Source organism: Haliotis rufescens, unplaced genomic scaffold (assembly GCF_023055435.1).
Source record: "Haliotis rufescens isolate VD_foot unplaced genomic scaffold, xgHalRufe1.0.p SCAF_9, whole genome shotgun sequence".
Classification (NCBI taxonomy): domain Eukaryota; kingdom Metazoa; phylum Mollusca; class Gastropoda; order Lepetellida; family Haliotidae; genus Haliotis; species Haliotis rufescens.
In genome coordinates this window covers 27,489,875-27,503,000 of record NW_025964383.1, presented here as the reverse complement: position 1 = coordinate 27,503,000, position 13,126 = coordinate 27,489,875, and the positions used below count along the sequence as shown (strand labels likewise).

The 13,126-nt window shown below is 41.1% G+C and overlaps 1 protein-coding gene across 1 annotated transcript; it reads left to right on the top strand.

Annotated features, from left to right (window-relative positions):
• The first annotated feature begins 2,990 nt into the window (after positions 1–2,990).
• Positions 2,991–12,836, top strand: LOC124130957 (monocarboxylate transporter 12-like). The gene is made up of 6 exons (XM_046494011.2): positions 2,991–3,114; positions 8,934–9,167; positions 10,331–10,474; positions 10,692–11,708; positions 12,241–12,291; positions 12,701–12,836. The coding sequence occupies exons 2-6, from the start codon at positions 8,969–8,971 to the stop codon at positions 12,784–12,786; spliced, it is 1,497 nt and encodes a 498-aa protein (XP_046349967.1). The 5' UTR covers positions 2,991–3,114; positions 8,934–8,968; the 3' UTR covers positions 12,787–12,836.
• Positions 12,837–13,126: the final 290 nt, after the last annotated feature.

Genomic DNA, 13,126 nt, shown 5'->3' with positions numbered 1-13,126 from the left:
CTCATTTGTCTGTCCAGAAAGTCCCACAAGTGCTCAATGGGTGTTAAGTCAGGCGATCTTACTGGCCATTGCAAAAGGTTTACATTATTTGCAGTTAGGAAGTCTTTGGTGATCCTGGCGGTGTTGGGGGCGAGCGTTGTCCTGTTGGAAGATTACTCTGGGATACCTCTGGAGGAAGGGAAGCACCACAGGACGCAATACATGGTCGATGTAGACTTGAGCATTTAAATTACGGTCAAAGACAACCAGGTCTGTTGTACGGTCCCTGAAAATCCCAGCCCAGACCATGACGCTTCCACCACCGAATGGCACGGTCTCCTGAACACAACATTGGGCAGTTCTCTCTCCTCTCCGACGATACAAACGCACACGGCCATCAGCTCGATACAACTGGAACCTGCTCTCATCAGAGAATAGAATTCGTTGCCAGTTCCTGTTTTGCCACCGCTGTACCATTCTTGCCCAATGGAGTCGGTTACGTCGGTCACGACGGCTCAAGGTCATCCCGCGAAAGGGCCGGTAGGCCCGAATACCGTGTTGTCGAAGACGCCTGGCAACTGTCCTTCTGCTGACCACATGATGTAAGGCTGTGGCTGCCGATGACGTCACAGTGACGAAACGATTGCGTAGATGTAAGATGCGGAGGTACCGATCTTCATTGGCGGTTGTGACCCTGGGTCTTCCACTTCTTGGCCTGTCATCTGTACGACCTGTTTGTGTGAGTCGTGTCTGCAGCCTCGTCATCGTTGTTCTGGTGCAGTTGAAGATGCGAGCAACATGGGCATGGCGTGCTCCCAACTGCAACATCCCAATTGCTCTCTCTCGCTCTTGTGCGGTCAGTCTCGGCATGTCAGCCGTTGTGGTCTGTACGATTGTGGTGTAAAACATACAGATTGGCGGATTTTATACCGTTCCGAGCCATTTTGTCGTGATGCACGTGCATCCTATTTTGAATGAAAAAAGTTCGTTAAAGTCCATATTCGGGAAGAAGCAGGAATTTTGAAACTCAGTAATGATGAAGCTGCGTTCGTGCGATTTTGTTTGACAATGAAAACTCCAGTTCAGTGCTGATGTGATATTTTTAAAATAAAAAATGCTTTGGTATAGTTTCTTTTGCCCGTCAGTTTATCTGGACAGATATCTAGACTTACTTGGGATGATCCGGTTGTGCCATCAGTGACCCCTTCGAAGCGTATTTTGTGGCACTGTTTCGGGAGTTGATTGTTCACGACTCCACCAGATCACTCAAAGTGAACACTTCCGATACAAATCATTCGAAAACTCCGAAGAAGTGTGCCTGACTTCTGGTTTTGTGGCCCAAAATATCCCAAATGTGAACAATAACCTTCCCCATCTCGGTTGTAGATCACGGTTGTCTTTTCATATTCCGGTGGTGATCTTGCCCTTCTTTCGAAGCTGTCACTGACATGTGAGCAGATTTGAGTTTGTTGATTTTCACGTCTTCAGTATAAGGTGGTACAGTTAACATGAATGTCTTTGGTGAACACTCTGATTTCCCTCTTCCAAAATGGTACGGACATGATATAATTTCAGCAGATAGATTAAGGAAACCGAACCATATTGAGTGCACAGTCGGGACACCGGCAGGGCGATTGACCGACTGTTGGTCCGATATTAAAAGTGCAGCGCTAATGTGACTTTTCTTATAGGTGTCTTGCGTACTAACGATATGGCTCTTGAATTACCATAAGTTGAAGAAATTCTCCCAAAAGGATCTTGAGCGTCGGTGCTGTTATGTTTGCAAACACAACTGCACGCGCATGTTGTTAATGCGTATGCATAGAAATGTCAACAATGCCCATATTTGGGAATATATCAATATTTATGCGCAGCAAGATTTTGCAACCGGTTTCGGTTTGGTCTGTCAACGAACGAAAGTTATTATGTATTTACACTTACATACATATTTAACGTGGGTAATAAATAAAATACCACACTCATTCTCGTCAGATACCATTTTTACGAACGTGTAAACTTTCAATGGTACCTTACATCGCTTTCGCGCGGTCAGATACCATAGAAAGTCCACTCGTTTCGTAAAAATGGTATCTAACGAGAATGAGTGTAGTATTCTCTAGTATGTATATCAATGTCTGAGTGGAGGAGTACGTGCTACAACCTGAAAAATCCAAATTTTATAAACCTGTTGCAAAAAGAGTCACCAGACTGTCAGATTATTCTTATCTATGATCACTGGTTTGACATAATCATACCCATGCTCGTGGGTGTCACTAAGAGTTAGACCCGTGAAGATCCGGGGTACAATAGGTCTTCAGCAACCAATGCTTGCCATAAAAGGCGACTATGCTTGTCATAAGAGGCGACCGCCGAGATCGGATGGTCAGGCTCGCTGACGTGGTTGATGCATCCCAATTGAGTGGATCGTTGTACATGATGTCAATCACTGGATTGTCTGGTCCACACTCATTATATAGCTAGAATGTTGCTGAGTGCGGCGTTAAAAAAACCAAAAGCAAACACAAAGAGTTACTGTGGAACACCTCCTCCTCTGATGGCCTGCAGCACGGAGTTCCTCCATAAGTAAGCTGACACTATTATAAATGCTCAAAGCGGCGATTCAGTCGTTTCACGCATTTCCTTGGATTCCCATAAATATCTAAGGGTTTGTCAAGCCACATAAACACATGCACAGAAGATATCTTATAAAACCCTAAACAGGCCATGGTTTATTATTAAACACAGTCATTAATAGTCAGTTGAAAGTCATATTGAGTAAACAGTTTAATTTGCTGTTTTTTAAACGAAATCTTACATTTCCCACATGTATGTTTCAATGAACGATCAAGCCTTTAAGCATAAAATGAGTGGCCCACTTCAACACATGTTATCAATCGTAGGCTGACCTGAGTATCTCATTGTGGGAGAATACAAGAGAGTGTTGACATTGGTTTATCTGAGCTACGATTAGACTCGGGAACTGACCTACCCGGATAAGAAGGCATAACTAGGTTATCGCCCAGGACGTATTTCACAACAGCAGGTAACACTAAATCCTTGTTAAAACCACAAGAGCCTTCCAACATGTGGATGGTGGACAAGGCTATTGGTTGGACTGCGAACACTACATACACGGTATGTATGACCCGTGAAGATCCGGGATAGAATACATGTAGGTCTTCAGCAACCCATGCTTGCCGTAAAAGGCGACTATGCTTGTCGTAAGAGGCGACTAACGGGATCGGTTGGTCAGGCTCGCTGACTTGGTTGATACATGTCATCGATCCTAATTGTGTGGATCGATGCTCATGATATTAATCACTGAATTGTCTGGTTCAGACTCGATTGTTTACGGACCGCCGTCATATAGCTGGAATATTGCTGAGTGCGGCGTTAAACAACAAAACAACCAACCAAATCGTACAACATTTCAAATTAACTCTCTCTACACTCGCACTGATCCTCAATGCGCTGATTGATATCAGCTCCGGCAGGTGGTAAAATACCGTTGGCATCATCAAGTGTCGCCGTGTCGCTCTGACTTATAGTGAATCGAACATCGGTGAAGAGTTCTGTCCTTTATCTATGTCAGGATTATATGATCTCGGGATATATAAAATCTCTGAGTCACCCTGTTTATGATCCTAGATCAGCCAGTTGTGATAAGTGATCGTGGTTTTCACCAAAGGGACAGAGTATCTGACTGCCGTTATACTGATTGTCCTTTAAGCTAGATTCAAAAGGAACATAAACCGACTTTGTGGTCTTGTGGTAGAGCGTCTGCCCGGGGAGCGGAAATTCAGCGGTTCGATCACACCAAAAAGACGTTTAAAGATTGTACTTGTTCTTACCTTGCCTTGCGCTCGGCATGAAGGGGACAAAACAAGTACTGGTCGGCTCGGAGTCAGTATACTGTGTCTGAATGGGGTGCTAGTATTCATGTTAAACTGCTGAATGATATCTCAGTGGGCTAGCACTATAAAATCGGTATTATACACGCAGCCACACACAGACACAAAGGTGCATATATCTTGAACGCAACGTTAAACCCAATTTCACCAAAGTAGACTCATACACTCTCTTGTGGAGAAGGGGGTAGCGGGTGGTCCGCGACAAGTATATGTGGATATGTGCGTGCCTGTCTCGGCTAACAACGCGTTCTAGTGGCGAGATCAATAACACATAATAGTTCATGCTGATCTGAGGAACCCGATGACTGTGAAAACGGTGACAGCAAATGTTCATAGATAACAACACCAGAGGAGTATCGAGGCAATGAAGGGAATTAATTAGCTGTGAAAATAGAATTATTTTTTTTACCCCAGATAGCAATAACGACTAGTTTGAAATGATTGTGAAGTTTGAGACATTAACGTGGCGACAGCTGACTCAATGACACACTCCTTCATTATTCCCGAGTGATTGTTTATGGTGTTTCAGCTTACTGCAAACGTAATATTGCTGGCTGGATATATATTGAGATAACTGGAAAATCATGGCACAAGTCTTCACATTCAGATGCACTTAAGCGTAGATACAAACAGACCAGTGGCAATGCTAGCTTATGACAATTCTAGAGCCCGAGAAACCTCGCTTTGACATGTTTATTTGTTTATAATTAACGTCCAAATAACGACTTTTAGAGAAATCTGGTGTCGACTAGTCACACCGACCTCCTAATAGTCGCATCATTAATCAGATGCCTTTGTCATTCAGTGGTTCTCTGCACACAACAGCATATTAATCATGACGAAATCAATTTCTTAACAAACAGCTCTGTCACCGTGAACAGCTATTTTAGCAGCCATGGTACATAAATCCGCTATAAAATAGGAACGATATCAGGTGTTCGCGAAAAGGTGAGCGTATCCTTGCCCGACGGCGACATCCCTTAAAGCCCCACCCTGACTCTAAATAGCCAGCAAGGTGCGATGTTTCAGTTTCGAACAATGACTGACAATGTAAACACAACCGAGTGTCGGGAGAAGCTTTTTAAAAACCATACGGGAACCAGGTCACCATTGACCGTCAAACTTCGTAACAATTTGAATGACAAACCATGGATACAACAAATGGCTCCATATCAAGATATAAGTCAATAGAGTTTCTGTAGTTTTTTCATGAAAAATCGAATCGATCGTGTTCGGCGTCTGCATCAATCACAGTGGGCGGAGCTTATTGACGGTTGCGCTATAAATAGCAAAGCACATGGTCATGTGTACATGTGACACATTCATTGTGGTCAAAATGTATTGTGATGTTGTTTTTTTTAAGGTAGAACAGCAGCAGAACATCAGTTTCGGTTAATGTAACAGTAACGATACTTAAATGCGAAATTGACGACACGATTCTTTCAGTTCAATACGACAATTACAGATATTTGTTTAGTTTTGGTCATTTGCATTCAACAGTTAGATCTGTGCCAAACAATAATCAGATTATATTTATAAAACTTAAATTATTACACAGATATTTCAACTAGTGTTTAGGAAGGGGCCTATTTTGAAGCACCAAAAATTGCGCCAATATTTCTCAGCTTGACAACAATAGATGAGTATGTCACGTGTATCAACATAACAATGCACATAAGCAACTTGTAAATAAGTAACGAAATAAACTTGATGTTTTGATCTACATAAGGCGTATCCAGATAATATTGTTCTTACGATAAACGAATACTCAAATACACATATTCCAAGACAACTTTAATTATGAATTTCCTTTTCTTTCACAGAATTGTCACACACAAAACTGAGTTTGATGATTAGATCCACACTTGCCCCATGTATTTTTTGTTCAGGGTATTTGGATACACTTCGCGCACAAGTTTTAAAATACAATCTGGGATCCCTTTCCCGTTTTGTCCACACCAATCCTTCATCTGCTGCAACGTTTAATTCCGTTTCTTCAAGTCCAAGTATCTACGATCTCTCCAAACACTTCGTTTATTTAGCAATCGAATCGAATTTCTGCAACAAGGTGGCCGCACCATTCCCAAACTGCGATTGCCTGTGCCGTGTCACGCATGGTTGACAAAGAAGTGTGAACATACATATTCGGCTTCATCTTGTTCTACATAAAATCTCGCTGTGACACTGATTCACTAATCCCAAGAATCCGCGCTGAATTTGTCAAAGTTTCTGTTGCACTTGCAAGGGCGGGAAGATAGGCGCCATTTTGTCGATTCGAGTTGTGAATCGGAATGATGTCATCTTGAATTGGAACTTTCTCCACGATACAGCCACCAATGTCATAATCGAAATGACCGAAGGCTTCCTGATCATCTCGAACAACTCTTCGTCAAATTAGGCTTCACATGAATATGTTTTGTTGCTCATAGTGAAGACAAGCAAAATAATGTTTTCGGGTCTCAATTTTGCTGCCGCTGTGGAAAATTGCGCACCGATCTAATAAAAGAAATACTACTAGATCTACCATTGCACCGTCATAAAAGAACCAGGTCAACTTTATCTTTGTTCCGTTGTTTATTAAAAATTCGTTTCCGAAGCAAAGCGAAACGATCTACATCATAAATTAATTCATAGGCTAGATTCTAGTACCAAGTGTTTAAACCTTTTTTTTAAATGTCATAAAATATTTTTAACAATTATTATTTAATATATTTTATTTCGTCCGCCCGCTCTCTGGTTAGCTGAGGCTTGAGGGGAGAAACACATACAAAAAATATGGATGACCTCATGCAAATGACACTTGGGATTATCAACAGGGATCTGGGTCACTGGGACCCGCCAAGTTTCACGGATCGAGTTACTTTGGCATGAGGAGCTTCATCGGACAAGTGTGACTTTGCCAAAATACATTGCTTCTGGGCAATGAAAAGATGTCACGGAAAAGACAAAAGAATACTTTGATCACTTGAAAATATTTTTGGCCATAACCAGGTTTTTTTACAGGATCGTTGTCATCCAGATTCCAGATGAGGCAAGACGAACACAACGAAGAAACACATTGTTCACATCACCGATTGCCGTATATATTCAATTTGTGAGAAATGCTATTTATAAACTGCAGATATACCGTACACCATAGGAATACGATTGGTGCCGTAACACATATTATGTGTTTTTCTTCAATTACACTGCTCATATTCATCACGACAAACGTATTTCGTCCAGAGATCTAGAATATAGCTCAGAACGAGAACATCTATAATTTCTGTGTTGGACTGCGTTGGATAAATCGTGGCTATTCCGCAGTATCATTTTATGAGGATGTGAAGACGACATGGCAGGTATGTTTTGAAACCCAAGACCTACACGTTTGTTGAAAAGTCTTCGAGTCGTTTGATAGATAGTTATTACCATTAAAACTAACGTCCTTGTTGTCAAACGGTCCACGTTGGTGGGTGTTTACATGCCGTCACCCGTTTACGCATTAACCAATGAAATATGTGTGTTATCATGACGTCATATTGACCTGTCTGATCACTCGGATAAGCTCCGCCAACTAGAGTGCGGTAGTTCCTACCGCAGATGCCCCTTTAACATCACATGCAAAGACAAGTCAAATATGAACAAACCAGAGAATATATGGTCAAAATCTAAACAGGACATTGTATAACATATAATATTTGTCACTGATGCGTCCAATTTGGAAATGTCATCCATTGTGTTGTGAAAACCCAACTATTATAAGGGTAACGCTATTTTTCAGGGCATTATCATTTGTAGAAGACCGAGGTTTTCCATTAACTGACCGACAAAGGAGGGCAGTTGAAAAGACCGAGGGTTTCTGCAAATGATAATGCCCTGAAAAAGAGCGTTACCGTTATTATAGCTAAAATGGATGGAATTTGTTATCAAATAAAAAGAAACAACAACATCGGTTTTGAAACATTTACTGCAATCAACACGAATGTCACTGACCACATTTTACAAATATGGAAACGTCATAGAACAAACTAGATGACGTCACTATAATACGTGACGTCATTTTCTCTACCCTATGACGTCACCTAACAACGGGCTTGATAATGGCCCGTCGTCAAGCAATATGAGGGCATTATCAAGTTACAGTGGCCCGCTCATTTCTGATAACTTGCGGGCGGTTTAATGATAATTCTATCCACTTTAGCTATAGCATAAGGGTAAGGCTATTTTGAGGACATTATCATTTGCAGAAGCCTGAGGTGTTCCGTTAACAGCCCGACGAAGGAAGAAAAGACCGAGGGCTTCTGCAAATGATCATGCCCTGAAAAATAGCGTTACCGTGATTATAGCTATAATGCATAGAATTTGTTATCAAATAAAAAGAAACAACAATATTGGTTTGGAAACATTTACTACAATCAACACGAATGTCACTGACCCACTTTTACAAATATGGAAAGCAATTAAGCAATATGAATAGTGACAAACCAGATGACGTCACTATTCAACGTGACGTCCCCTATCCCTATCCTATGACATCACCTAACCACGGGCGTGATAATGGCCTCTCGTCAAGCAATATGAGGGCATTATCAAGTTACACTGGCCCGCTGATATAAGGGTAACGCTATTTTTAGGGCTTTTTCATTTGCAGAAGCCCGAGGTCTTCCATTAACTGCACGACGAAGGAGGTCAGTTGAAAAGACCGATGCTTGCTGTAAAAGGCGACTATGTTTGTCGTAAGAGGCGACTGCCGAGATCGGGTGGTGATCGGGTGGTCAGGCTCGCTGACTTGGTTGATGCATGTCATCGTATCCCAATTGCGTGGTTCGGTTTTCATGATGTCAATCACTAGATTGTCTGGTCAAGACTCGATTATTTACAGACCGCCGTCATAAAGCTAGAATATTGCTGAGTGCGGCGTTAAACAACCAACAAACAAACCTTCTGTTGGAGAGGATGTATCTCATCAGAATACGATTATGTGTTATAACCGTGTAACGTCTTGAATCTGTGTGAGAGAAACAGATAATTAACAATGTCCCACTGTATATATGTTGACAGCGAAGGAAAGAGGCCTGACAGTGTCACCAGACATCATGGCTGGACAGAGGGTCCACATAGATCAGGGCTACTCTTGGGTGGTGCTCTCGGCAGCCTTTGGAATACAGTTTCTTGTGGGCATGTTGGTCTTCAATGTCGGAGCCATGACCAGCGCCATCTTAGAAGAAATTGACAGCGATCTGACCCGGACGTCATGGGTAGGAGCGACACTGAATGCAACCATCACTTTACTGGGTACATATGTTTAAGCATTTGTTTATTAAATCAAACATATTGTCACTGGGCAATGACAAATAGTGACAGCGTGAAGATAACTTAGAACAGTAAAATGACAGCCATCTAACCAATAATGTCAGGACCTGCATACGTAATGCATGTACTGTGTGAAAGTTCTTTTATATGGTAATTCTTTGATCCATGGATATCAATCTTGATTGTAGTCTAACTATAACATACCCCTTGTCCAATACAACTTTCACACACTATAATTCTTCTATTTCTGAGGAAGTTATATACTGAACCGCGAACGAAACGTCACCCCAAGTAACATTGCATGAATAGTTGTCATTTGAATATCTGGGTAACTTTTATCAAAGTTTCTACAATTTAATTTTACCTTGTCCGGTAAAAAGAAATTTGATGATAAAAAAAAGCAGATGACGATAAAACCGATCGCCCAAACGCATCACGGCAACGGCCATGTTAACCCGAAGCACGTGAGTTCCGTGCAAATTGAAATGCACATGCGTTCCCCCATTTCTTGCCCTATACAAATCCACCCAGATCGGATAACATTCATTCGTTGTTGAATTGCTACCACATGCCAAGATTGAAAAGAAATCAGCGACACCAAACCCTTGGACGATTGCAAGCTGGACAAACCGACGATTGACGAGCAGACACCTCCACTGTCACAGGCCACACCCAGGACCGATTCCGACACCACATCTTCAGTGGGCAACACAGCACCAGCATTGGCGCCACCAGCATTGGAGAAGAGTCTTCTCAGACCATACACAGACCTCAGACCATACACGCGTTCCTCAGAGTGTGGACTTAAGTGCCTTTGGCCTTCATCAACCGCCTCATCCATTTCATGTATCGACGTTGCACAGCAGTCATCAATGCACATGGCGGACAAACGCGATATTGACTTGTGATGTCATTTTCTCAGAGACTAGCGTTGTGTTTCACGTTAAGAACATTTGACACTTTAATTTCAACCTTGATGATCAGTTTTGCCAAGTTTCATCTTTTGAATATGTCTCAAAGTATGTTTACAGTGTTTGGACAAATAAGGTTTCTCATATATCTATACAAGGTGACGTTTCTTTTGCGGTTCAGTATATTTCGGCAAAAAGACATGCACTTGTCTATTTACAATTTCATTGTTCCAGGTCCATTCGTGGGTATTTTTAACCGCAAATTTGGAGCAAGGGCAACAACATGTCTAGGTGGTTTGATCACATTCGGTGGACTTACAGCAGCATCGTTTGCTACAACTGTACCCGGCCTTCTTGCAACATATAGCCTACTTTCAGGTAACTCACTGATATTTTGGTCATTTTGGTTCATCTATTGATACATTTAGTGTGATTGGTATTTTGAGTTTTCGTATTAAAATTTTTGTTTTAACAAAAATATTGCAATTTAGTCAATTATTGAATAGTTCATGTAATAATTGCATAAAATATTAAGCAATTCATAATTTTCAAGCACCATGACCTTAATAAATTCATCAGGTTTCTGTTTATTCAGGTTGTGGATTTGCCTTGAGCGTCAACGTTGCCGGATCCGTTCCTGGTCACTACTTCGACAAGAAGCGTCCTATTGCCTTTGCTGTGTCTATGTCTGGAGGTGGATGTGGAATGTTTCTAGGAGCTCCATTGATCCGGTATCTCCTTGAGACGTATAACCTCAGCGGGACAATACTCATCCTGGGGGCCTTGTCATTCCATATATGCATTGCCGGGCTTATCATCCGGCCCCAAGAATACGATGGTGCTGAAACTGCAAAAGAATCATTTGAAGGGGAACAGCTACGTTCCAAGTGTGTAAAGGATCAAACCAAACTGTTTAGTAGTAATTCATCAGTGGTGCATGAAAGTGAAACAAAAGGTTTAATGGATGACGAGGAAACAAATATTGATGAAAACGATCAAACTGAACCCAACAGGTTTAGCAAAATGAAGATCGGGTCAAAATGGACAACCCCAAAATCATCCGTCCAGCCTTCAGATGATATTGATGATCGTGAACATGAAACTACAGGGTCTGCTCATAATGGAAAATGTAAACTGCTACAAACTAAAATTTCTGTTCTTGTACGAAGTGGTTTTATTGTGTATGTGGTAAGCATTTTATTTTGGTCTATAGGAGAATCGTCTTTATACCTTCATCTACCAAACTATGTTGCTTCGAAAGGAAGTTCACCAAGCGATGCTAGTACACTATTCACAATCATGGGCATCATGAATGTCATTTCCAAGCTTCTAGCAGGGTTTGCTGCGACAGACCCGGCAATTGGTTATTACCTACTTCACATGGGGACGCTAGGCATGGGAGGATTAATCACCTTGCTATTTCCTCTCATGGCAAACCAGTTCTACCTACAATGCATATACGCAGCAATATTTGGACTGCAAATGGGAGGACCAAATTCCCTTCTTAGTCCAATAACTATAGACCTTATCGGACTCTCGGCAATAGAAATTGGATTCGGAATGCTGATGTTTTCTTTTGGAGCTGGATTTTTGATTGGAGCTCCTCTAGCAAGTAGGTATTGTGACTGTTGTCCTGTGGTTATCTATTTTTTGCACATTGTGTACTGCAATGACGATTAATGTGCAGCAAAGTACGTTTATAACGAACACGCTTATAACGAACTGACGGATATAACGAACTGATTTTTTGTCCCGACTATTTGCTATAGTTATGCTGTATATATGCTTATAACGAACTACGGTTATAACAAACTAAAGTTAGAGGTCCCTTTGAGTTCGTTATAACCGTAGTTTAATGTACTGACAAATCTCTCATCTTCCATTGTCTCCTCTTTTCGGTTTACATCGATAGAAAAGAAGCAAGTTGGTGTTTGCTATGAACATTTCGAAGAGCGTCGAATATTTCTTGCTCAAAGGTTCTGTGTTCATGACATTTGGGGTATATTTTCTATTGTGACGCTTCAAATAAAAAATGATGTCCGATATTTAAGTAGAAATTATTGATTATTATGGTGAGGGTTTGGTACTTAAATTTGAATTCTTTTGTCTTATAACTGACATCAAATTGTACATGTATGTTGCAGGTACCATCTTTAAACTTAGTGGAGTGTATGACTACACATTCGTTTTTGCAGGTAAACTGAACATTATTAGTTGTCAAATATTAATACATAAGAGTTGTTGCAACATCCTTTTCCATATATATTTAGGAAAAGTCATCTTAGGAGTGCAAGTAACTATTGCAGAGAGACCTCTTTTCATTCCACAATTGCATCGATAGAGTAATGTTTCTCGGCAACATACCTGTGCGTTTGGTTTTAACAAAGTGTTTAAACGCCATTGGATATATGTGAAATTGTCTCCCACATTAAGCTGATACTGTGTCCTATTAAAGGAAACCAATTCATATATTTTGAAAGCACTACTAAGAAAATGTATTCATGTATAATGTTACAATTATTGTTTAATATCAGCTCATGTACTTTTTATTATTTCCTGTATCTGTAGCAGAATCTCCATATTAATATTGATATATATTTACAGGTCTGTGTATGGTGCTAAGTTCCGTCTGTGGTGCCCTCCTGCCCATGTTCAAAAGAAGAAAATCTGCAGAACTTGAAATGTCTTAGATTTTGAACCTGCGTGTATGAAGTAACATTGACAAATCTATTAAAAAGGGAAGGAGTGTGAAAATGATAGACTATGTGTTGTCCCTGTGTTTTATATTATTATCTGGGGTGAAGACCCTGACTTCCCAAGTTTGAGTGAGTGTGGGTGAGTTGGGTTAAACGCCGCTTTTAACAGTACTCCAGTTATATTACGGCGTGTCAGCTTAATGTGGGAGGAAAGCCCGAAGTCATGCAGGTCTCACGTTTACCACTTTGGTGAGCACGGGTATGATGCTGACAAACCTAGAAACATAATCGGGGCGAACCGGGATTCGAACCCACAATCATAGGTTTCTGTCGT

Excerpts from the sequence above, each read along its gene's own strand:
- LOC124130957 (XM_046494011.2), top strand. The coding sequence starts at position 8,969 with ATGGCTGGACAGAGGGTCCACATAGATCAGGGCTACTCTTGGGTGGTG. Across the intron at positions 9,168-10,330 it reads TGCAACCATCACTTTACTGG|GTCCATTCGTGGGTATTTTT; the intron begins GTACATATGTTT and ends TCATTGTTCCAG. Across the intron at positions 12,292-12,700 it reads CTACACATTCGTTTTTGCAG|GTCTGTGTATGGTGCTAAGT; the intron begins GTAAACTGAACA and ends ATATATTTACAG.